Source organism: Haematobia irritans, chromosome 2, assembly GCF_050003625.1.
Source record: "Haematobia irritans isolate KBUSLIRL chromosome 2, ASM5000362v1, whole genome shotgun sequence".
NCBI lineage: Eukaryota > Metazoa > Arthropoda > Insecta > Diptera > Muscidae > Haematobia > Haematobia irritans.
In genome coordinates, this window is record NC_134398.1 from 152,424,342 (window position 1) to 152,451,716 (window position 27,375).

The following is a 27,375-nucleotide window of genomic DNA, read 5'->3' on the forward strand; positions in this document are numbered from 1 at the left end:
TTGTGAGAAATTGGAAACGCACTCAAAAAAGTTTATTTGGATCGAAAGGTTTTTAAGAGACATATCTAGCTTTAAATCTAAATCTGTGTTTTATTTAGACCGAAATCGGGATTAGCATTTGCTATTGTAACTTTTTGTGAGCTTCAGTACTCTTGATGACAACAAAATTTATTAATTTAAATACATTTAAAATCGAAACATTTATTGTGCAAAAAAAATACTGAAACATTAAAACTGCATTTTAAGTTAGCATTAACATTACTCGTATGTTGGACATAAAAGGCATCATTCTTAGCTGTGTGCTTAAAATAATTTTCGTTACATATCTATAGTCTAAATAAAATAAAGTTATAGTCAAAATATTTATCACATGTATGAATGAGTTTATAGTATACATGGTTTGTTAGATAAGATATATTTTAGAAATTTAGTTGGAAATTTCATAATATACAGTAGCACGTTGTTCGGTATTGTAATAATCATAAATAGTAATAGCAGCAGGTTTGAGTTCATCCACTTCGTGAGATTTATCAGCCGAAATATCAAAACTCACAGGTTCACCAGCTATAAGACTATCAAAATATACAACTATGCAAGTCTCTTCGTTTTTCGTTTCAACCCTTTGTACGCGTTTAGCGTCACGAACCGATTGCAAACTATCATTATCGGTGGTATAGCCTGAAGGTAGATTGATCTCCATAACAGCCATATTTGATTCTTTAATTTCATCCGATACGGGATTATATTCAGCGCTTACATTCATAAATAATTGACCTGGGAACAATGCCTCCTTTGGTGTATGATTTACATTAAAACTGGGAGTAGCGTCTGGAGTAGCAACATTGTAGCGATATGACAATTGAATTAAAGATGATCCTTCTCCTTCAGCATTAAGCACAATTTGACGTGTAGTTTTGGGGAGCTGAAACAAATATTAAATTTGGATATGAAATTGCAAGAGACAATATAGGAAAATGTGGTTTGCATTGTGGCTAATAACAAAATGGATCGTCCCTCAGCACGCAGAATATTTTGATCACGCGATCGTTCTCTAAAATCTCTGATGATTTTATGTAAATTAGCTTGATATCTTATTTAAAAAGACTTTCAAATATTTGGAAAGAAATAAATTTTTGGTAATCAAAAAATTACCGCCTTAAGTTCGGCCAGGCCGAATCTTAATTACCCACAACAAAGAATCAAATATAATAGTTTCTTTTGAAAACTTTTTATTTATATATTACAAGATTTACAATCATAATAAATTATAACTTTAGATTTTGAATTTCAAGCAACTAAGTTAATAATTGGGATGTATAGACGGTAAAAAAGTTAAATCGGGAGATCGGTCTAGGGATATACAAAAACATGTATTGACATACACCATATGTGGAACACTTTTTTAAAACACCTCTTGATTTCCAATTGCAGGAAAATAGGATAAAAATAGCGGTGCCAAATCTGGAGATCGGTCTATATGGTGTTATAACAAAACATGGACCGATAAACACCATCTTCGGCACACTTGTTTATAGACATTAGATATTCCTAGATTTTCAATTTCATTCATATGGGGCCAATTCGGCACAATTGTTTATGGGACTAAAATACCTTTTGATTTTGAATTTCAAGCAACTAGGTTAAAAATTGGGATCCCAGCAAAAAAAAATTGGAAGTTCTTCTAAAGGCACAACATTAAAAGCACTTCCAAAAATGCTCTCCCAAAGGTGTTCTTTATTTTAACTACACAGGAAGTTCTTTTGATTAAATTTTTTTAAAACTCGTTTTTTCATATTTTTATAAGAAATTTTAAATTATTTTGTTTCGAATAGGTTAAAAAGAGATTAAGAATTAACAAAATGATACAAATTATTAAAATTTTATCGAAAAAATTCTAATCCATTCTAGAAAAATTGGACATTTTTGATAATATTTGAGGTCAAACGTTTTAGACAAGCGTTAGAATGCATTAAAAATCATAAAAATTTTTTTTTATTTGGCAACATATCACACAATTTTATAATTCACATCCAAAACATTGAATTTGGACCACACCTTTAAAAGTGATGCAAATTCAATGGTGGAAATCGGTGTCATCGCTTCTGCGCCAATTTTGCACCACTTCCGGATCTGAAAAGAACATTTTCACTACTTTTTGGCAACGCTTTTTTTGCTGGAATGTTAAGACGCTTAAGACGTCAAATCGGGAGATCGGTCTATATAGGGACTATACCAAAAAAGAAAAAAACCTTCACACTTATATATGGACACTGTTGCCACAGTTGGTAGAATTACACCAAAAGTGGTGTTTGGTAGATTGGTAGAATTCTTGATGTTTTTGTAGATCTCGCAACATATTCCCCTCCAACTAAGAGGTACTTCTCACATTTACCATAGAAATAAAATTTTGGCAAAATTTTCTATAGAAATAAGATTTTAACAAAATCTATAGAAATAAAATATTAACAAAATTTTCTATAGAAATAAAATTAAAAAAAACAAAAAAACTTTCTATAGAAATAACATTTTGATAATGTTTTCTATAGAAATAAAATTTTGACAAAATTTGTTATACAAATAAAATTTTGACAAAATTTTCTATAAAAAAACATTTAACAAAATTTTCCGTAGAAATAAAATTTTGACAAAATTTTCTAAAAATAGAATTTTCTATAGAAATGTAATTCTGACAAAATTTTCTATAAAAATAAAATTTTAACAAAATTTTCTATAGCAATAAAATTAAAAAAAAAAAAAAAAAACTTTCTATAGAAATAATATTTTGATAATGTTTTCTATAGAAATAAAATTTTGACGAAATTTGTTATACAAATAAAATTTTGACAAAATTTTCTCTAAAAAAAAAAAAAAAAAAAAAAAAATTACAAAATCTTCTAAAAACAGAATTTTCTATAGAAATGCAATTTTGTCAAAATTTTCTATAGAATTAAAATTTTGATAAAATTTTCTATAAAAATAAAATTTTAACAAAAAAAAAAAAACTTTGTATAGAAATAACATTTTGATAATGTTTTCTTTAGAATTAAAATTTGGCGAAATTTGTTATACAAAACATTTTGACAAAATTTTCTATAAAAAAAATTTGACAAAATCTTCTTAAAATAGAATTTTCTATAGAAATGCAATTTTGAAAAAAAATTCTATAAAAAAAATTGACAAAATCTTTTTAAAATAGAATTTTCAATAGAAATGCAATTTTTACAAAATTTTCTATAGAATTAAAATTTTGATAAAATTTTATATAAAAATAAAATTTTTACAAAATTTTCTATACAAATAAAATGAAAAAACTTTCTATAGAAATAGCATTTTGATAATGTTTTCTATAGAAATAAAATTTTGACGAAATTTGTTATACAAATAAAATTTTGACTAAATTTTCTATAAAAAACAAAATTTTCTAAAGAAATAAAATTTTGATAAAATCTTCTAGAAATAAAATTTTCTATAGAAATGGAATTTTGACAAAATTTTCCATAGAAATAACATTTTCACAAAATTTTCTATAAAAAAAATCGATAAAATTTCTATAGAAATAAAAGTTTGACAAAATTTTCTATAGAATTAAAATTTTGATAAAAATTTTCTATAAAAATAAAATGTTAACAAAATTTTCTATAGAAATAAAATTAAAAAAAAAAAACTTTCTATAGAAATAACATTTTGATAATGTTTTCTATAGAATTAATATTTGGCAAAATTTGTTATACAAAAAAAAAAAATTGACAAAATTTTCTATAAAAAAAAATTTGACAAAATCGAAATGCAATTTTGAAAAAATTTTCTATAAAAAAATTGACAAAATCTTCTAAAAATAGAATTTTCTATAGAAATGAAATTTCGACAAAATTTTCTATAAAATTAAAATTTTGATAAAATTTCATATAAAAATAAAATTTTTACAAAATTTTCTATACACTAAATTTTCTATAAAAAAACAAAATTTTCTAAAGAAATAAAATTTTGACAAAATCTTCTAGAAATAAAATTTTCTATAGAAATGCAATTTTGACAAAATTTTCTATAGAAATAACATTTTAACAAAATTTTCTATAAAAAAAAATTTCGATAAAATTTTCTATAGAAATAAAATTTTGACAAAATTTTCTATAGAATTAAAATTTTGATAAAATTTTCTATAAAAAAAATTAACAAAATTTGACTAAATTTTCTATAACAAAAAAAAAAAATTGACAAAATCTTCTTAAAATAGAATTTTCTATAGAAATGCAATTTAAAAAAATTCTATAAAAAATTGACAAAATCTTCTAAAAATAGGTTTTTCTATAGAAATTAAAATTTTGATAAAATTTTATAGAAAAATAAAATTTTTACAAAATGTTCTATACAAATAAAATGAAAAAAAAAACTTTCTATAGAAATAGCATTTTTATAATGTTTTCTATAGAAATAAAATTTTGACGAAATTTGTTATACACATAAAATTTTGACTAAATTTTCTATAAAAAAACAAAATTTTCTAAAGAAATAAAATTTTAACAAACTCTTCTAGAAATAAAATTTTCTATAGAAATGGAATTTTGACAAAATTTTATATAGAAATAACAAAACAAAATTTTTTTTGATAAAATTTTCTGTAGAAATAAAATTTTGAATAAAAATTTTGGTTTGGTAGATTTTTAGTAAAATTTTCTCCAAATTTTGATAGATAATTTTTTATAGAATTAAAATTTTGATAAAATTTTCTATAGGAATAAAATCTTGATAAAAATTTCAATAGAAATAAAATTTCGATAAAATTTTATATAGAAATAAAATTTTAACAAAATTTTTTATACCAATAAAATGTTAACTAAATTTTCTACAGAAATAAAATTTGAACAAAATTTCTATAGAAATGAAATTTTGAATAAGATTTTTGGTTTGGTAGATTTTTAGTAAAATTTTATCCAAATTTTGATAGATTATTTTTGGCTTGAGTGGCAACCGTGTTATGGATCCGAAATACCTAAGAATTTTGGAATTCACACAAATCGGATAAAAATTGAGGTATTTAGATGCTGAAGTCGGGGGTTGGTTTGTAGGGGCTCTATCAAAATCTGGACCGATATAGCCCATCTTCGAACTTGACCTGCTTGCAGAGAAAAAACCAATCTGAGCCAAATTTCAGTACGATTGTATCATTATTGAAGGCCGTAGCATGATTGCAGTAGACAGACGGACATCGGTATATGGTCTTAAAGCCTCTCCCTGATTAAGACACTTTATGTAGTCGAAATTCGATATTTTGATGTATTACAAATGCCAAAAACGTCGTGAAAAATTTCTTTTTGGATTCAGAAATGGTGTAATATTGGCGCAGATGGGATGAATTTAACATCATGGGCTTGACATAGGAGGGATGTTTACAATTTCAACAGCCGTTGCATTGAATTTGCTTCACTTCTTAAAGTGTGATCAGAATTCGGTGTTTTGAATGTGAATTAAATTTTGTGATATTTTGCCAAATGAATATCTCTCATAATATTTATTATGATTTTTAATGCATTCTAACGCTTGTCTGAAATGTTTGACATCAAATAATTTCAAAAATTCGCAATTTTTCTAGAATGTATTTTTTCGACAAAATTTAAATAAATTTGTCCCACTTTATTAATTCTTACTCGGTCTTTAATCTAACAAAAAAAAAATGAAATAATCCATTAAAAAGATGAAAAAACGACTTATAAAACATTGAATTAAAAGAACTACTTGTGTAGTTAAAATAAAGACCATCTTTGGGAGGACATGTTTGGAAGTGATTTTAGAGTTGTGCCTTTCAAACAACTTCTAAATTTTTTTTGCTGGGACCCCTATAACCATTTTAAGGTGGTGGGTATAAAAAACGACTGACTTTGAATTGAACGGGGAATGTAATTCAGATTTTCTAACGACAAATCTCAATGAATTTTTGTATACACAAATATGGATTTAAATACAAAGAATAGTACATACCACATGACTCTGCAATAATAGAGCATTTTCACGATCTATGTTGAATGTTCCAGTTGTTGTTTCGGTACCCTCTTCATCTTGCGCTTCAAATTCTATCGACATTTTTCCATCACCCGAAGCGCTATACTTTTCGGCAAATGTGATTAGGGCTTGTAAACCAACTACGGTATCCTGTGTCGAATCGAAGCCTCCCAAACTGTTACGCTGTCCTACCAGCCATTTAATAATAGGCAATAGGTTGCCTGCATCTTCCGTCTCCACCAATGACTGCATAATGTAGGCTGTAACCTCGATATCATTATTGCAATATTTCAAAGAGTTTGTCCACCATTTCAAATTATTTTCAAAATTAGATTTAAGTTGTACCCTTTCCATAACCTTCTCCGTTTCTGGCCACTTGGCTTTGTGAAATACTAAGAGAATAAGAGCCAACGAATATATATTTTCCTCGCTGTCTACATTATCGTTAAGATATTTCAAGGCTTTTTCGATTTGCGAATAATATTTCGTGGCATATTCCTGCAAAAAAAAAGAAGCACTTTTAATTCATGAATTAAATTTATTAAAATTTCGTCTTACCTTATCTTCCAAGAAAGCCAGCAAAATGAAAGCAGAAACTCCCAACTCATTTTGATTTGAGGAATGGAAAAGTTTACCAGTTTGTGGGAATTGACCATTATCGTTTTGGGTCTTTGCCAAATACGCCAAAGCATCGCTAATAATTTTTTCATCGATTGTGGTGAATTTACGTGCCTGAATAAATGAACGGGCCACATAAGCAGTTAACCAACTATTCGATTCACTGTGCCCCTCACCAAAGGCACTATAAGATCCATCACTATGCTTATAGGTTAATTCACGTTGATAACCGGTTTCCATATAATTTTTGGCTTTCTGCACAATTGATGGCATATCCATTTTAATGGCCTCCAAATATTTCAATACCAAAATATTGGGTACAAAATTGATCATATTCTGTTCACCACAACCAAATGGCATGCGAACTAGTTTATCAATATTTTTAATAGTCGGTCCCAATATATCTCCAACAGCTGTAAATTCCAAATACTCCGAATCCAAAACCACATTTTCGGGAATTTCAGCTTTGAGAGTATGTTTGATTGTTTCACCATCGGGTATGGTAATGAAAAAGGCTTCGTTTTCGTATTTAGTTACACCCTCTGGTTCCACCTTGAGTTTTTGATGCATTGCATCACCAGCCAAAGGAGTAATGGCTTTAATTTTTAACATAATATCACCAGCCACTTTCGGTTTGATGGTAAAAGATATGGTTTCTCCAGTGTTTGAGGGTATAGTTAGTTTCTTGGTTATCTCCTTTTCGCTTGCCTCATCTTCCACATCCGGTTCTACAAACTCATATTCATCTTCATCGTTGTTCATGGTAATTTCAGCATCTAAATCCGTTTCCATATAATTGAATACTACAATGGGAATTTTTATGACCTCTCCACGTTTTATGGAATACGGAAGATTTGTGCTTAAAAAGAATGGTTGAAATACGCGAATTTTTGTGGAATCTTTTGTCATGCCAAAACCTGTGGTCTCATTCAAAGAGAATCCAGTAATTATCCAAGAAGTTATAGTGTCTGGAATCTTTTTAGTGATGGTTGCCATACCATCTGAATCGGTGCTGTAATAAGGATTAAAGAATATTATTTTACTCGTAGAAATACATGTTTTATGACAGCAAAGAGACACTGCCGTTTTTCGGCAGACGAATTGCTTTAAACTGGGAATAATAAAGTTGGATTAATCAAATAGAAGTTTGATGTTTTCGCCTTTTTAGGTCTTCAAAATTAATGAAATCGTCTATGAATTTGTTGACTTTTTGCATCTTGGCTAAAAAGTTAAAAAGCGTTTAAAAATAAAAAATGTTTTTAACACTTTATTTTAAAGCCATGTCTTACTTGAATTTGATTATTTAGCAGTAAATTTCTTATAGAAATACGGAGCTACTTGAAAATAAGGATAAGTATGTCTATAGTAACAGGATCTTATATCCTTCCGTTGGAGAATAACGTGAAAAGGTATCACATCGAACTTTGAATTTTAGGTTTAGTACAGCTAAGACCAAACCTGCAAGACAATAATACATAGCAGTGTGTAAAACTTGTAGTCATTTGAATCGATTTTTTTCCTAAAACCAACGATGCTATCCCCAAGGTCACTCTATTTGCTTCACATCTAAGCTAGAGGGAGTTTTCCAAAATGTCCGCTTTCTCGTTAGAAAAGTTGTCAAACCTTATCTTACCTTTCGATATCGTCGAAAATCCAAGTTTCTGCAAAGTCTTTGCGTATTTTGGGCTGTACAACAGGAGCACTAGGCATAACTGCAGCATCACAAAATACTGCACAGTTTTCAAGAGCTGGAGCACCAAATGACATTGTAGCGCCTGCGGCCATTACCATGGGAGCCGATTTCATCGAGCGGCAATACATCATAGGCATAGCTGAAAACAGGCACACAATTGAAAATGTCGAAGAACACAATTATATGATAAGGTGATATAAAATACATAAAATAACTGAAGGTGAGGTTATCAGCGTTTTCAGGACTCTGTGAGAATAGGTTTTTTGAGTCCAATTGCTACAAAATTTATTTCATTTATACTTTAGTTTTTGACTAACAAAACTATATATTCAGATAAATTATATACCTATACTATTGAATTTATTAAAATACAAATAAGCTTGAATCCAGTTTGGCTGCATAAAAATCAAATGTATTAGCATTTAGCTCATAGTCCTTTGTTTCCAATTGCGGTTTTAACTCGTCTTAACATACTTTCTACTATGTTTTTATACACAGAAAAAAATTTCACGAAAATTTTTCCAATTAAAATCTTAATTGAGTTTTAAAAAATATTCAATTAAAAATTTAATTGATACAACAAATTTTTTAATTGAAATAAAAATCAATCACACAAATTAATAGTATCAATTAAATACTTAATTGGATCAATTAATTTTTTAATTGACTGTCAATTAATTTATTAATTGATACTATCATTTCTGTGATTGAAGACATTTCAATTAAAAAATTAATTGGATCAATTAATTTCGTGATTGAATCAGAAAAAAAATTTTTTGTGTGTACCCTGCTCCACACTGTGGAAGAGGATATTATAAGTTAGTGCATATGTTTGCAACCCCCACAAGGAGACGAGATAGACACATGGTGTCTTTGGCAAAAATGGTCAGGGTGGGCTCCTGAGTCGATATAGCCATATCCGTCTGTCCGTCTGTCCGTGAACACATTTTGTAATCAAAGTCTAGGTCGCAGTTTTAGTCCAATCGACTTCAAATTTGGCACAAGTATGTGTTTTGGCTCAGAATATATCCCTATTGAAGCCAGAGTTTTACCCTAATTGGCTTAAAATTTTGCACAAGAAGAACAATTAGTACTATAGTCAAGTGTGCCAAATTTCATTGAAATCGGTTCAGATTTAGAAATAGCTTCCGTATATATCTTTCGCCCGATATGCACTAATACGGTCCCAGAAGCCAGAGTTTTACCCCAATTAGGTTGAAATTTTGCACAGGGAGTAGAATTAGCAGTGTAGTCAAGTGTGCAAAATTTTATTGAAATCGGTTCAGATTTAGATATAGCTACCATATATATCGTTCGCCCGATTTACACTCATATGACCACAGAGGCCAATCTTTAGCTCCGATTTAGTTGAAATTTTGCACTGGGAGTAGAATTAGCATTGTAGCTATGCGTGCCAAATTTGGTTGAAATCGGTTCAGATTTAGATATATCTCCCATATATAGCTTTCGCCCGATTTACACTCATATGACCACAGAGGCCATTTTTTTGTTCCGATTTAGTTGAAATTTTGCACATGGAGTAGAATTAGCATTGTGGCTATGCGTGCCAAATTTGGTTGAAATCGGTTCAGATTTAGATATATCTCCCATATATAGCTTTCGCCCGATTTACACTCATATGACCACAGAGGCAAATTTTTAACTCCGATTTAGTTTAAATTTTGCACAGGGAGTAGAATTAGCATTGTAGCTATGCGTGCCAAATTTGGTTGAAATCGGTTCAGATTTAGATATAGCTCCCATATATATGTTTTTCTGATTTCGACAAAAATGGTCAAAATACCAACATTTTCCTTGTAAAATCGCCACTGTTTAGTCGAAAAGTTGTAAAAATGACTCTAATTTTCCTAACCTTCTAATACATGTATATCGAGCGATAAATCATAAATAAACTTTGGGGAATTTCCTTAAAATTGCTTCAGATTTAAATGTTTCCCACATTTTTATACCCTTCACCACTACTGTGGTACAGGGTATAATAAGTTTGTGCATTTGTATGTAACGCCAAGAAGGAGTAATCATAGACCAACCTTTTAGTATACGGATCGGCTTAGAATTAAATTCTGAGTCGATTTAGCGATGTCCGTCTGTCTGTCTGTCCGTCTGTCTGACCGTCTGTCTGTCTGTCTGTCTGTCTGTCTGTCTGTCTGTCTGTCAGTTGATGTATTTTTGTGTGCAAAGTACAGCTCGCAGTTTTAGTCCGATTGTCCTAAAATTTGGTATAGGGTCCTGTTTCGGCTCAAAGACGATCCCTATTGATTTTGGAAAAAATCGGTTCAGATTTAGATATAGCTGCCATATATATTTTTCACCTATCTGGTCATAATTGGCGTGTATATCAACCGATCTTCCTCAAATTCCGTACATCCGAATATTTTATGACTCTCGAAAAACTTGCAAAATATCAGCAAAATCGGTTCAGATTTAGATATAGCTCCCATATATAGCTTTCGCCCGATTTACACTCATTTGCCCACAGAGGCCAATTTTTTGCTGCGATTTAGTTGAAATTTTGCATAGGGAGTAGAATTAGCGTTGTAACTATGCGTGCCAAATTTGGTTGAAATCGGTTCAGATTTAGATATAGCTCCCATATATATGTTTTTCTGATTTCGACAAAATTGGTCAAAAAACCAACAATTTCCTTGTAAAATCGCCACTGTTTAGTCGAAAAGTTGTAAAAATGACTCTAATTTTCCTAAACTTCTAATACATATATATCGAGCGATAAATCATAAATAAACTTTTTCGAAGTTTCCTTAAAATTGCTTCAGATTTAAACGTTTCCCATATTTTTTTACTAACATTGTATTCCACCCTACTGCATTAGCCGACTTAAATTTTGAGTCTATAGATTTTGTAGAAGTCTATCAAATTCTTCCAGATCGAGTGATATTTAAATGTATGTATTTGGGACAAACCTTTATATATAGCCCCCAACACATTTGACGGATGTGATATGGTATCGAAAATTTAGATCTACAAAGTGGTGCAGGGTATAATATAGTCGGCCCCGCCCGACTTTAGACTTTCCTTACTTGTTATTGCTATTTTAGACTAATTGCGCATAGCTTGGCTCTAGAGCTCATCGCTATTTTCTGGTGCTCTTTGGTGTAATCTCCAGCGTCTTTTAACCAGAGTTCACACAGACGAAAAAGACTGTTTTACATATGTTTGGGTGCAAAAATTATATGTTTGGAACTCAATTTTTTAACACAATATTTTTCAGTGCAAACATATAATGTTCATAAACTAGCATAACATGTTTGGGACAGATATGTTAATATTTTAGAACATATTATGTTTGGGACACAAAATGTTTGTAAATATAATAAGCTTAGATGCAAACATATATTAATTTGGAAATAGCCTATAAACATATATGTGTTTAGAAAGAGAGACCTGGAGAGTATGCTGCAAGTAAAATAATGGAAGCAACCAATTGGCGCCTTTAAAATATATCCAGTGTATGTCCTAAGGCGAAACATAATATGTTTGAACAATACAAACAATATTTTGTTTGCACCAATCCTGATATATATGCTTGAAGCAAAATGTGTTTGGGGTATATGTTACAGAAGCGATTTTTTTGAGTGTGTATAAAGTCTCAATGGGTTTGAGATTGGGGCTTTGTGGTGACCATTCGAGCATTTGAAAACTTTGCTTAGTATTTTGTTAGTATTCTTGGGTTTGCTTAAACTGGTCCGATTTACTTGAAATTAATAGGAAATATAGACCGAGGTCAAGCAGTGAAGAAAGGGTTCTTGACTTTATGAACGAAGAGAAAATGATCCTCCTAGATTGAGTTTACGAAACTTAAGCGGAAAGGGATGAACCGCTCCCAAATTGATTTATTTTAAATTTTACGTAACATATCTGTGATTCTGCCTCGTGCTTAGTGTCTCCTTTTCTTAAAATAATACCGACGACATAAACCCATTTGGCATTCCCCAAAATTCCTGCCATCTCCAATATCTGTTTCCTAAATCGTCCTCCATGTTCTCCCTAGATACGGCTTTACGAAATCTTTCCGCCGTGAACCAAGGCTTAGACTTAGGAGCAATTCTCTTCGTCATCACCGGCGCAATATCATCAAAGAGCCCGTTTAGATTATACTGAATGAAACTTAACTGTTGATCTACAAACAGCAAATAACACAAAGTATCCCAATCAACCTGATAAAATTTTCATTCCAGATGGTCCTGCTCTAAATTCCTATGATCACGATATGAAAAGTCCTCCCTACCGATTCCATAAAAAAATCATATGACAAAAATATTAGGTTATGCCTAGAAAACATTGGTGCCGAAATTAGATCATACAAAACTATATTGGAGACATCTCCAACGTAAAAGACATCCAGTAGCAGGGTTACCATTTTGGTCCGATCGGACCAAAATTGGTCCAAAAAATTATTAAATTTTAAATTTGGTCCGACCATTTTCGTCAAATCGTAATTTTTTACAATTTTTAAAATTTTGATAAAATTTTCTGTAGAAATAAAATTTGGACAAAAATTTCTATAGAAATAAAATTTTAACAAAATTATCTATAAAAATAAAATTTTAACACATTTTTTTTTTTTGACAAAATCTTCTATTGAAATAAAATTTTGACAAAATCGTCTATAGAAATAAAATTTGGTCAAAATTTTCTATAGAAATAAAATTTTAACAAAATTGTCTATAGAAAAAGTATTTTGACAAAATTTTCTATAGAAATAAAATTTGGACAAATTTTTCTATAGAAATAAAAATTTAACAAAATTGTCTATAGAAATACTATTTTGACAAAATTTTCTATAGAAAAAAAAATTGGACAAAATTTTCTATAGAAATAAAATGTTGACGAAATTTTCTATAGAAATAAAATTTTGACAATTTTCTATAGAAATAAAATTTTGACAATTTTCTATAAAAATAAAATTTTGACAAAATCGTCTATAGATATAAAATTTGGACAAAATTTTCTATAGAAATAAAATTTTAACAAAATTGTCTATAGAAATAATATTTTGACAAAATTATCTATAGAAACAAAATTTGGACAAAATTTTCTATAGAAATAAAATTTTGACGAAATTTTCTATAGAAATAAAATTTGGACCAAAACTTCCATAGAAATTAAATTTTAACAAAATTGTCTATAGGCATAATATTTTGACAAAATTTTCTATAGAAATGAAATTTTGACAAAATGGTCGGACCAAATCGAATTTGGTTGATTTTGGTCTATTTTCGTCAATTCGGTAATTTTTCACAATTTTTAAAATTTTGATAAAATTTTCTGTAGAAATAAAATGTTGACAAAAATTTCTATAGAAATAAAATTTTAGCAAAATTATCTATAGAAAGAAAATTTTAACAAAATTTTCTATAGAATTAACATTATGACAAAATCTTCTATAGAAATAAAATTTTGACAAAATCGTCTATAGAAATAACATTTTGACAAAATTTTCTATAGAAATAAAATTTTAACAAAATTGTCTATAGAAATAATATTTTGACAAAATTTTTTTATAGAAATAAAATTTGGAAAAATTTTTCTATAGAAATAAAATTAGGACAAAATTTTCTATAGGAATTTGGACAAAATGTTCTATAGAAACAAAATTTTGACGAAATTTTCTATAGAAATAAAATTTTGACAAAATCGTCTATAGATATGAAATTTGGACAAAATTTTCTATAGAAATAAAATTTTAACAAAATTGTCTATAGAAATATTTTGACAAAATGTTCTATAAAAATAAAATTTTGACAAAATCTTCTATAGAAATAAAATTTTGACAAAATCGTCTATAGAAATAAAATTTGGACAAAATTTTCTATAGAAATAAAATGTTAACAAAATTGTCTATAGAAATAATATTTTGACAAAATTATCTATAGAAATAAAATTTTGACAAAATCTTCTATTGAAATAAAATTTTGACAAAATCGTCTATAGAAATAAAATTTGGTCCACATTTTCTTTAGAAATAAAATTTTAACAAAATTGTCTATAGAAATAAAATTTGGACAAATTTTTCTATAGAAATAAAATTTTAACAAAATTGTCTATAGAAATAATATTTTGACAAAATTTTTTTATAGAAATAAAATTTGGAAAAATTTTTCTATAGAAATAAAATTTGGTCAAAATTTTCTATAGGAATTTGGACAAAATGTTCTATAGAAACAAAATTTTGACGAAATTTTCTATAGAAATAAAATTTTGACAAAATCGTCTATAGATATGAAATTTGGACAAAATTTTCTATAGAAATAAAATTTTAACAAAATTGTCTATAGAAATAATATTTTGACAAAATTATCTATAGAAATAAAATTTTGACAAAATCTTCTATTGAAATAAAATTTTGACAAAAATCGTCTATAGAAATAAAATTTGGTCAACATTTTCTTTAGAAATAAAATTTTAACAAAATTGTCTATAGAAATAGTATTTTGACAAAATTTTCTATAGAAATAAAATTTGGACAAATTTTTCTATAGAAATAAAATTTTAACAAAATTGTCTATAGAAATACTATTTTGACAAAATTTTCTATAGAAAAAAAATTGGACAAAATTTTCTATAGGAATAAAATTTGGACAAAATGTTCTATAGAAATAAAATTTTGACGAAATTCTCTATAGAAATAAAAGTTTGACAATTTTCTATAGAAATAAAATTTTGACAAAATCGTCTATAGATATAAAATTTGGACAAAATTTTCTATAAAAATAAAATTTTAACAAAATTGCCTATAGAAATAATATTTTGACAAAATTATCTATAGAAATAAAATTTTGACAAAATCTTCTATAGAAATAAAATTTTGACAAAATCGTCTATAGAAATAAAATTTGGACCAAAACTTTCCATAAAAATAAAATTTTAACAAAATTGTCTATAGACATAATATTTTGACAAAATTTTCTATAGACATAATATTTTGACAAAATGGTCGGACCAAATCGAGTTTGGTTGATTTTGGTCTATTTTCGTCAAATCGGTAATTTTTCACAATTTTTAAAATTTTGATAAAATTTTCTGTAGAAATAAAATGTTGACAAAAATTTCTATAGAAATAAAATTTTAGCAAAATTATCTATAGAAATAAAATTTTTACAAAATTTTCCAAAGAATTAACATTTTGACAAAATCTTCTATAGAAATAAAATTTTGACAAAATTGTCTATAGAAATAACATTTTGACAAAATTTTCTATAGAAATAAAATTTTAACAAAATTGTCTATAGAAATAATATTTTGACAAAATTTTTTATAGAAGTAAAATTTTGAAAAAGTCGTTTATAGAAATAATATTGTGACAAAATTTTCTATATAGAAATAATATTTTGACAAATTTTTCTATATAGAAATAAAAATTTTGAATAGAAATAAAAATTTGACAAAATGTTCTATCGTAGAAAAAAATTTTGGAAAATTTTTAACTTTTAAATTATATTAACGTAATTTATAAAAATGGTCCACTGGTACGAATATTGGTCCAGTTTTGGAAAAATGTTGGTCCAAAATAAAAATTCATTGTAGCAACGCTGTCCAGTAGTGTATTGGAGGTTGTAGAGAATTGAGTAGGAGCCGTGCTGTTAATCCCAGAGACATGCCATTTAATAGCATGGTTTCCCTGAGCAAATTCGAATTGAAATCACCACTACGACTACGACATCAACATAGGTGACCGTAAGTAATCGACGTATCTAAAAAGTCATCAATAATCATTGTGTTGTTAGGAAGATATATACCAACGAGTAGTTTCCTTGATTGTGCTATAATTTCAATAAAAATGTATTGAATACCAACTATGGGGGACACGACTTGGGCTGATTCCAGGGGACATGTACTAAGGCAGATTAGTTCTCATGAAAATTTAAAAATTACTATAAACTAAAACAGCGATTTCAGTCCATTTTTCCGCAAGGGAATTCTAACTTTGCCAAATTGATAGGTCTGTCGGTGGAAATTTGCACCAATTTTCCGGTTTGTCAATGTCTTTGACAAGAGCATAATACCTGCCATATCGTAAATATTTTGGAGTAACCCAATGTGCAATACCATATTTACCGCAATTAAGCTCTCTAGTGATTGATTTCCATCAAGTGTAGTATAATTCTATTTTTATGATAGCAATATGAGTATATTTCAGAAAGATGATTGGTCCTTTAAAAAAAAATAACTATATATATATAAACTTACGTGGCGTCGGAAGTTTGGCATTGGTTTGTGTGACAAACCCAGACGACATTCCTGGGGAATTCATAAACATTCCCCCAAAATTGGATGTAGAATCATAGCTATGTAAATCACTAAGAATGGTCTGTTCATCTAAATCGTTACCAGATTGGAGCAATAAAACACTTTGATCAACACCTAAAAGTCCCACAAATGAATCGGGTTCAGTTTTTATACTCAAAGTAACATCATCGCTTGCTTTAGCCTCCTCGGGAGCAGATATTTCCAACTAAAACAATTTAAGAAAAATTTAAAACTATTTTAAAATTGACTCATAAATAAGAAATTCACCTTATTTTCGAATTTTTCCGGTAGTGTTATGGTTGTTTCATCAAAACGTAATTCACCATTGTCAACAAAATAGGCCATAATTTTTGCACTGGGTGCCATTTCGTATGTGGCTTTCAATGTTAGGCTATGACATTTCGATTCGGGATCAACTTTAACATATTCATGTTTTATGATTTTTCCTCGAGCCATTATGGTATAAAGAAAATAGGACAAAATATTACAGGACTTCACCTCGACAACAAACTCTTCACCGAACTTTGGTCTGAAAAATTAAAATATTTTTTGCAAATGCATGGATTTTAATTATTAATATTCTACTTACTCTCTGGTCTTAGGGAACAAATTAATGTGACCAACAACTTCCATTGGTTGTCCGAAAAGGCCAACCTCATTGTCTTTGGGCTTCTTCTCTTCGTTACTTTTGACTTTGAAGCCACAATCTTGATGAATTTCTTCTTCATACATAACCTTCACACTGTCAAATTTTCCAGACTTGGACAACTTAAAATTAAAGACAGCTATTCCATTTTGATCAACATCACTTTCGAACATCAAATCATTTCCACCACTTGGTATACCGCAACGGAAACCTACTCCATATTGAGGATATTGGCCAATTATTAGTTTAGCTGTTGATCTGGCATTTGTTACGGGTTTTCCATTAAGCCTTTTGATAGCAGCTTTGATTTCTATTGGCTTATTGATTTCATACTCTTCACTCATATTCAATAGGGCTATGGTATAACGTGATCGCCGAACATCAATTGTTGTTGAAGTAGTCTGCTCAAGACCCGTAAATGCCTCCGTCATTACAACATCAACATTGATTTGAGACATGTAATTATTTAATTGCTGATCCATTTGCAGGTCATCCATTAGATCAAACTCCAAATCTCCCTTACCATCAATATCGATGGTTTTCTCAGCCGAGAGAGCATCTGTAGAATACGTTTGAAATTTGGCGGTGACCTTTGCTTTACCTTTGACCGGTTTGCCATAGGTATATTTCGAACGTACCGTAATGTGGACTTTCTTATCCAAAACGGCAACTTGTTTATCTGTTTCGATTTCTACACTGAATTTCGGCAAAACATATTTCTCTACTTCAAAACTTTTTTCAGTTTTCGGTTTCTTTTCTTCGCCGACTGTTACATCAATAATCCAATTCCCCAAAACTGGTTGTTCTGACAATTGAAAAGTTCCCTTATGAACACCTTTTGTAAATTGGATATCCTTCAATTGTTTGATTTGATTGTAGGCACCATCACGTATACCCAAATTGAGAGGCTCTTGAATATTTGCTGGTCTAGTATTTTCATCCAATGCTAAAATTCGATATTGAACTAAATCACCAGGTTTATACATGGCCTTATCGGTTTGTATATAAACCTTGGGCTTAACACATTTGTAGTTTAATTTTGATGATTCTTTGAATATAAGGCCAGATGTTCCTTCCGTTTTCAACTCATATTCGCCGTCTTGTAGAACTGGTGGTAAATTAAAGAGTACAGTTTCGGAGGTACATGGTTGGACTTCAATGGTCTTTGTCTCATTATATGATGGTCCAGATATGGAAACATTTATAGTAGCTGGATCTGAGATATCCGTTACTGATACTGTTACCACATAATCATAATCCGATTGTATTGTACCGGGAGCAACAATGGTATAATATCTGGAATAAAGGATAATATTTAAATTATTGGAAAAAAACAAATAAATTATAAAATAATTCTAAAAATTATATATTTGGCAAAATTTCACAAAATTTTTTAATTAACATCCAAATTACTAAATTTGGATGAGAAGTCATGCAAATTCAGTGTAACGGTGGACATCATTCCTATGACAAGCCCATGTTAAATTTATCGCTTCTGCGCCAATTTTGCATTATTTCCGGATCCAACAACAATATGTTCATTACTTTTTTGGCAACGTTTTTTTGCTGGGCTAAAATGAAAACAGACTTATATGCATATTGTATAGGGGAGCTCTAACTATAACTGCACCGATTTGCCACGTCCAAGAGATAACAGGTTGGCTGATAAGTCCCCGATCTGACACATAGATGGCGTCGCTAGTATTAAATGCATATTATTTTTATATAGTACCAACCTTCAAATGATTCGTGTCAAAATTTGACGTCTGTAAGTCAATTAGTTTGTGAGATAGAGCGTCTTTTGTGAAGCAACTTTTGTTATTGTGAAAAAAATGGAAAAAAGGAATTTCGTGCTTTGATAAAATACTATTTTCTGAAGGGAAAAAATACGGTGGAAGCAAAAACTTGGCTTGATAAAGAGTTTCCGGACTCTGCCCCAGGGAAATCACCAAAAATTGATTGGTATGCAAAATTCAAGCGTGGTGAAATGAACACCGAAAGAGGTGGTTACGAAAATATCAAAAAATCCACAAAATGATTTTGAATGACCATAAAATGAAGTTGATCGAGATAGCAGAGGTCTTAAAGATATCAAAGGAACGTGTTGGTCATATCATTCATCAATATTTGGCGGAAGTTCTGTGCAAAATGGTTGCCGCGCGAGCACACATTTGACCAAAAACAACAACGTGTTGATGATTCTGGGCGGTGTTTGCAGCTCAAAAGGATGGTCGCAGGGAAAAAAATTGGCTGCAATGAATAGGTGATCGCCGAAACTGAGGCCTATTTTGAGGCAAAACCGATACCATTGATACCAAAATGGTATCAAAAAATTGGAAGGTCATTATAATCGTTGTATCGCTCTTGAAGGGAACTATATTGAATAATAAAAACGAATTTTGACAAAAAATGTGTTTTCCTTTGTTAGACCGGGGACTTATCAGCCAACCTGTTATCTTAAAGGTTTTGAATATGATCTGTTAATAATATAACAAGTATATACGGCCGTAAGTTTGGCCAGGCCGAAGCTTATGTACCCTCCACCATGGATTGCGTAGAAACTTCTACTGAAGACTGTCATCCACAATCGAATTACTTGGGTTGCGGTAACACTTGCCGATGGCAAATTATCATAAAACTTCCTAACACCGTAATATATACCACATAGTCCATACGTGGTATATAGTAAACTAAAAAGGCCCATTAAATACGTATATAGTTAAGTTTAAAGTTTCTATAGAAATAAAATTTTGACAAAATAAAATTTTGACAACATTTTCTATAGAAGTAAAATTTGGAAAAAAAATTATAGAAATAAAATTTGGAAAAAATTTTCTATAGAAATAAAATTTGGAAAAAATTTTCTATAGAAATAAAAGTTGGAAAAAATTTTCTATAGAAATAAAATTTGGAAAAAAATTTCTATAGAAATAAAATTTTGACAAAATTTTCTATAGAAATAAAATTTTGACAAAATTTTCTATAGAAATAAAATTTTGACAAAATTTTCTATAGAAATAAAATTTTGACAAAATTTTCTATAGAAATAAAATCTTGACAAAATTTTCTATAGAAATAACATTTTGACAATGTTTTCTATAAAAATAAAATTTTGGTACATTATTTTTGGCTCGAGTGGCAACCATGATTATGAACCGACAAGGATCAATTTTTGTGTGATTGGGGATCGGCTATATATAACTATAGACCGATATAGACCAATTTTGGCATGGGTATTAGCGGCCTTATACTAACACCACGTTCCAAATTTCAACCGGATCAGATGAATTTTGCTCCTCCAAGAGGCTCCGGAGGACAAATCTGTGGATCGATTTATATGGGGGCTATATATAATTATGGACCGATATGGACCAATTCTTGCATGGTTGTTAGAGATCATATACTAACACCACGTACCCAATTTCAACCGGATCGGATGAATTTTGCTCCTCTAAGAGGCTCCGGAGGTCAAATCTGGGGATCAGCTTATATGGGGGCTATATATATAATTATGGAACGACATGGACCTATTTTGGCATGGTTATTAGAGACAATATACTAACACCACGGACCAAATTTCAATCGGATCGGATGACTTTTGCTCCTCTAAGAGGCTCCGGAGGTCAAATCTGAGGATCGGTTTATATGGGGGCTATATATAATTATGGGTCGATGTGGACCAATTTTTGCATGGTCATTAGAGACCATATTCTAACACCATGTACCAAATTTCAGCCGGATCGGATGAAATTTGGTACATAGTGGCAGCCCAATATTTCAGGCTCACTTAGACTATTCAATCCATTGTGATACCACAGTGGTGAATTTCTCTCTTACCACTAAGTGCTAAGTGTAACACCCAGAAGGAGACGAGATAGACGCATGGTGTCTTTGGCAATAATGTTCAGGGTGGGTCCCTGAGTCGATATAACCATGTCCGTCTGTCCGTCCGCCCATCCGTCCATCCGTCCGTCTGTCTGTGAACACATTTTTCTGATCAAAGTCTAGGTCGCAATTTGAGTCCAATCGCCTTCAAATTTGGCACATGTTCCTAATTCCGATATGCACTAATATGGACCCAGCAGCCAGAGTTTTATACCGATTTGCTTGAAATTTTGTACAAACATAACACTTAGTCGTATAGTCAAGTGTGCAAAATTTGATTGAAATCGATTCAGATTTAGATATAGCTCCCACATATATCTTTCGCCCGATATGGACTTATATGGTCCCAGAAGCCAGATTTTTGACCAATTTGGTTGAAATTTTGCACTAGGAGTACAATTAGTTTTAGATATAGCTCCTATATATATGTTTTTCTGATTTCGACAAAAATGGTCAAAATACCAACATTTTCCTTGTAAAATCGCCTCTGCTTAATCGAAAAGTTGTAAAAATGACTCTAATTTTCCTAAACTTCTAATATATATGTCGAGCGAAGTTTCCTTAAAATTGCTTCAGATTTAAATGTTTCCCATATATATACCCTGCGCCAAACTGTGGAACAGGTGTGTTCCACCCAAGTGCATTAGCCGACTTAAATTTTGAGTCTATAGATTTTGTAGAAGCCTATCAAATTCTGTCCAGATCGAGTGATATTTAAATGTATGTATTTGGGACAAATCTTTATATATAGCCCCCAACACATTTGACGGATGTGATATGGTCTCGAAAATTTAGATCTACAAAGTGGTGCAGGGTATAATATAGTCGCTCCCGCCCGACTTTAGACTTTCCTTACTTGTTTTTTTTTTAATTTCTTTCAAAAATTATTTGAAAACAAGTATATATGGCCGTAAGTTCGGCCAGGGCGAATCTTATGTACCCTCCACCATGGATTGCGTAGAAACTTCTACGAAAGACTGTCATCCACAATCGAATTACTTGGGTTGTGGTATCTTATTTTTTTTTAAGAATTGTGATTTATTAGACAAAAAAGGTATGTATAGGTAAGTCTACAAATAATTACGAATAGATATGGACTTTTGCAAGGTACGTAGGGAGCCAGAATTGAAATATGGGGGCTGTATGCAATTATGAACTTGATATGGACCAATTTTTGTGTGATTGGGGATCGATTTATCTGAGGGCCATAAGCGTAGGAAGGGCTCTGGGGAGGGAGCTTAGACCCCCCCAGAAATATTTTAGCCCCCCCCAGAATTTGAAAACCTATTTAGGATTTTAAATTTTTCTAAAAATTAAACAAGTATATACAACCGCACTAAGTTCCGCTAAAAACTTTCATGCACAATCGAATTACTTTGGTTGTGGTAGCAGTTGCCGATGGCAATGTTTGAAATCTGATATTTATAAAATAAATCTGTGGTTGAACTTTTGATTTAGTTGAATAACTAAAGCTCCTTTATTATTTTGTTTAGTCTGGTTTAGTCAATTTAATTTAAAAAAAAATAGTAATAGATACTATTCTTTCATAAATAATATCTTAATAATGCTGCAAAAAAGCATTGCCAAAAAGAAGTGAAAATCTTCTTTTTGGGTCCGGAAGTGGTGCAAAATTGGCGGTTTATGTAATATGAAATTATCATAGAACGAATATCCACCGTTTCAACAGCCGTTGCAATGAATTTGCATCACTTCTTAAGTTGTGATCCAAATTCAGTGTTTTGAATGTGAATTAAAAAATTTTGTTATATTTTTCCAAATAATTAATCTTTATATTTTTTATGATTTTTAACGCATTCTAACGCTTGTTTGAAACGTTTTCCCTCGAATATTTTCAAAAATTCTATAAAAATTTCTATAATGAATTTAGCATTTTTGTAGCAAAATTTGAATAATTTGTACCATTTTATTTATTCTTACCTTAAAAAAAAAAAAAAATATATGAAAAAATGAAGTAAGAAAACTTCCTGTGTAGTTAAAATAATAACTTCTTTGTGAGGACATTTTTGGAAGTGCTTTTAAAGTTGTGACATTAGAACAACTCCCAATTTTTTTGCTGGGAAAAGTGTGGAACTACTTTTAGTTGCTTTATTATAAATTAATTGTCGAGTTATTTTGATGCCTGTATTGTTATTCATTTTTATGAAATAAAACATTAATTGAACCTATAAGTTCAGTCTATAAATTTTCAGTTAGGGGGCTATGGCCCCCCCATAGGAAAATTGCCTAGCTACGCTAATGCTGAGGGCTATATATAATTATATACCGATATGGACCAAGTTAGGCATGGTTGTTAACGGCTTATATAGCACAATGTACCAAATTTCAACTGACTCGGATGAAATTTGCTCCTCCAAGAGGCTCCAAAACCAAATCTCGGGGTCGGTTTATATGGGGGCTATATATGATTATGGACTGATATGGACCACTTTTGGCATGGTTGTTAAATATCATATACTACCACCACGTACCAAATTTCAACAAGATCGGATGAATTTTGCTTCTCCAAAAGGCACCAGAGGTCAAATCTGGGGATCGGTTTATATGGGGGCTATATATAATTATGGACTGATATGAACCAATTCATGCATGGTTGTTGGATACCATATACTAACATCACGTACCAAATTTCAACCGAATCGGATGAATTTTGCTCTTCCAAGGGGCTCCAGAGGTCAAATCTGGGGATCGGTTTATATGGGGGCTATATATAATTATGGACAGATTTCAACCAATTTTTGCATGGGTACCAAATTTCAGCTGAATCAGATGAATTTTGGTCTTTCAAGAGGCTCCGGAGGTCAAATCTGGTGATCGGTTTATATGGGGCTATATATAATTATGCACCGATGTGGACCAATGTTCATTAGAGACCATATACTAACACCATATACTAACGAGCATAGAAAATAGCACATTTTATACGCTAGAACTTCATCTGAACTACATATACAAAACTATATTTCAATATAAAAGCAATAGACTACCACATACATTATCAAGGCTTATTTTACAAAGAAACGTTTTTTGGGCAAAAGAAGTTAATGCACTGGGTGCCGATTTTGGACTAAACTTCTCAGTAAGTACTGCTCAGGATTGGATACAAAATGGACAGATGCTCTTGCAATGCCTAAAGCAAAAAGAGATTTCAAACAACTTTCAAAAAGCCGTAGGGAGCAGCACACGATTTTATAAAAACCTCGATTTTCAAATGGGAATAAGCTATATCAACAGTAAATATAATGCGCAACAAATGTCAATCATATGCCGACCTAGATGCGATATTTTACCCCTAAATGCGAATAACTTTGATGAAAGACAAAGTAAAACATGTACTCTATGCAATACCAATGAAAATGAGAACCTTCAACACTTTATGGCAAGATGTCCCATTCTTCGAGAATTCAGGAAAAGATATTTTGGAAAAGAATATATAGATGAATTAGAACTAATAGAAATATTAAATGGTCACATAACTAATGGTTGGCTCAATCTATATTACTATGTAATGAATTCATTTAAATATAGAAAGAGGATAATTGATGAAATATGGTGAAATATTAATTTTTAATAAGCTATGATTAATTAATATATTATAAGCAATGTCTACACTTTCGTTAAGAAAATATTATATACAACAGACGACTATATGTCATTGTTGATTATTTGTAATGTATTTTGTTAAATTTTTAATAAAATGCTACTACTACTACTACTACTAACACCATGTACCAAATTTCAGCCAGATCGGATGAAATTCGTTTCTTTTAGAGGGTTTGTAAGCCAAATCGGGGGATCGGTTTTTATGGGGGCTATATGTAATTATTGACCGATGTGGACCAATTTTTACATGGTTGTTAGAGACCATGTACCAAATTTCAGGCGGATCGGATGAAATTTTCTTCTCTTAGAGGCACCGCAAGCCAAATCTGGGGATCAATTTTTATGGTGGCTATATATAATTATGGACCGATGTGGACCAATTTTTGCATGGTTGTTAAAGACCATATACTAACACCATGTTCCAAATTTCAGCCGAATCGGATGAAATTTGCTTCTTTTAGAGGATTCGCATGCCATATTTGGGGGTCCGTTTATATGGGGGCTATACGTAAAAGTGGACCGATATGGCCCATTTACAATACCATCCCACCTACATCAATACCAACTACTTGTGCCAAATTTCAAGTCGATAGCTTGTTTCGTTCGGAAGTAAGCGTGATTTCAACAGACGGACGGACGGACATGCTCAGATCGACTCAGAATTTCACCACGACCCTGAATATATATACTTTATGGGGTCTTAGAGCAATATTTCGATGTGTTTGTAACACATGACAAATGACAAAAGTTAATATACCCCATCCTATGGTGGAGGGTATAAAAAAAATTTCGTGTGCATAGACCCATGGTTAGGTTAGGTTAGGTTATGTGGCAGCCCGATATATCAGGCTCACTTAGACTATTCAGTCCATTGTGATACCACAGTGGTGAACTTCTCTCTTATCACTGAGTGCTGCCCGATTCCATGTTAAGCTCAATGACAAGGGACCTCCTTTTTATAGCCGAGTCCGAACGGCGTTCCACATTCCAGTGAAACCACTTAGAGAAGCTTTGAAACCCTCAGAAATGTCACCAGCATTACTGAGGTGGGATAATCCACCGCTGAAAAACTTTTTGGTGTTCGGTCGTAGCAGGAATCGAACCCACGACCTTGTGTATGCAAGGCGGGCATGCTAACCATTGCACCACGGTGGCTGCATAGACCCATAATTTATTGTGTTGAAATATTTTATTCAACTGAAAAATTACCAGTCAGAGCATATTCCATATTAGGGGGGTTCACATTGTAATATTGACGTGCTTTTGAGGAAAACTTGGGTTTTGAACTTGATTTTTTGTATGGGGAAAACGACTCGCTTTGAAAAGCCTATAAAGGGAAAACATTTCACACCCCAAAACGTGCTTGGTGTGAACGCTGTATATATGTAGATATTAGATTGAAATATATTTTACATACTATTTTCAACAAAATGTTCTAAAACCTCTATGTTTTGCTACTACTACTTTGTTTTGCTACTATGACCTATTTGTCACAGCGAGAAAGTTGTATGCATATATTTTATTTTTTCTTTATTCGGTTATTCAAAATCTGGACAACTGGTAATTTTAAAACATCCACGAAATCTTTACATTTAAGGGATATACACAGATTAATTTCACATTGTTGGAATTTTGGTTATATAGCTTTTCGAATTGTTTTATCTTTGAAAGTTGATGAATCGACATGCAAAGCACTTGAACTATTGTTAACGGTCGTTATGTCTTAACCCTCTAATGCCCCAATTTTTTTGCCAGCTGATTAAATTTTCAATGTTAACGACACGAAAGCAAGAAAAGTAAACAAGAAAAATGTATACGGTAAAATTCAGTATATGCTGCAAAGCCTTTTGAACAGTTTCAACTAAGTTTTCTTGTTATTTTATCCATTTTTGTTGTTTTAAGGTGTGTTTTACTCAAAGCTTCCTTATAAAATGAAGACCGCCTAAAGGCGGGCTTGGACATTAGAGGGTTAATTACTTAAAACCGAGGGCCTATCGATAATACGGTTTGATAGAGTACTTTGTCAATATAGTTTATTGTTGTAATTCATTTTTTTTTGTTTTTAACCATACTGGTGTGTTCTTGTTTTATACTATACTATAACTGCTCTTGTTTTTTAAATACTTCACACCAATTTAATTATTTTTTATTTAGCATATTACGAAATGAATGTATCGATATTTATCTCCATATACTATGTATCAAAAAATTCACATAGATGCAAAAATACCATATTAACAATATGATGAAATAGAATGGTGTCATCGTTTTCAAGCAAACATTCATATTTGGAAGTAATTATCAAGCCAGAATAGAGTAACATATAAACCAGAGCATTACAAGAACCGTTAACATTATCATTTTAAAATGCATAAAATAATATTTACCCTTTTTTATCCGCTTTACAAATACTTTCTGACATTTTCTTCACTGTTTTTAATTTTATTGGAATGAAAATAAAAACACTTCTGTATATCGACAATGATTAAAGACAAATGACTCACAAACGCTAGCTACAACCAAAGTAAACCAGTGAGACCGGCGAGAATGCTATTCCTCATTCATAAACAAACACACACCGAACAACCTACATAAATAAACATACTCTTTGAGCAAAATAAAAACA

At 30.7% G+C, this 27,375-nt stretch overlaps 1 protein-coding gene across 1 annotated transcript; it reads right to left on the reverse strand.

Annotated features, from left to right (window-relative positions):
* Window positions 1-27,293, reverse strand: LOC142226574 (CD109 antigen-like). Its single transcript, XM_075296659.1, has 8 exons — window positions 27,137-27,293; window positions 17,187-18,539; window positions 16,865-17,126; window positions 16,538-16,802; window positions 8,249-8,447; window positions 6,556-7,627; window positions 5,977-6,495; window positions 1-922 (listed from the first exon to the last, which is right to left on the reverse strand). Exons 1-8 carry the CDS (start codon window positions 27,169-27,171, stop codon window positions 428-430), a joined length of 4,200 nt encoding a protein of 1,399 aa, XP_075152774.1. The 5' UTR covers window positions 27,172-27,293; the 3' UTR covers window positions 1-427.
* Window positions 27,294-27,375: the final 82 nt, after the last annotated feature.

Bases quoted from the DNA above. Each gene is read 5' to 3' on its own strand.
- LOC142226574 (XM_075296659.1), bottom strand. From the start codon at position 27,171: ATGTCAGAAAGTATTTGTAAAGCGGATAAAAAAGG. The intron at 17,127-17,186 runs GTAAGTAGAATA...TTAATTTTTCAG, and splicing joins TTGTTCCCTAAGACCAGAGA to ACCAAAGTTCGGTGAAGAGT. The intron at 16,803-16,864 runs GTGAATTTCTTA...AAATTGTTTTAG, and splicing joins CGGAAAAATTCGAAAATAAG to TTGGAAATATCTGCTCCCGA.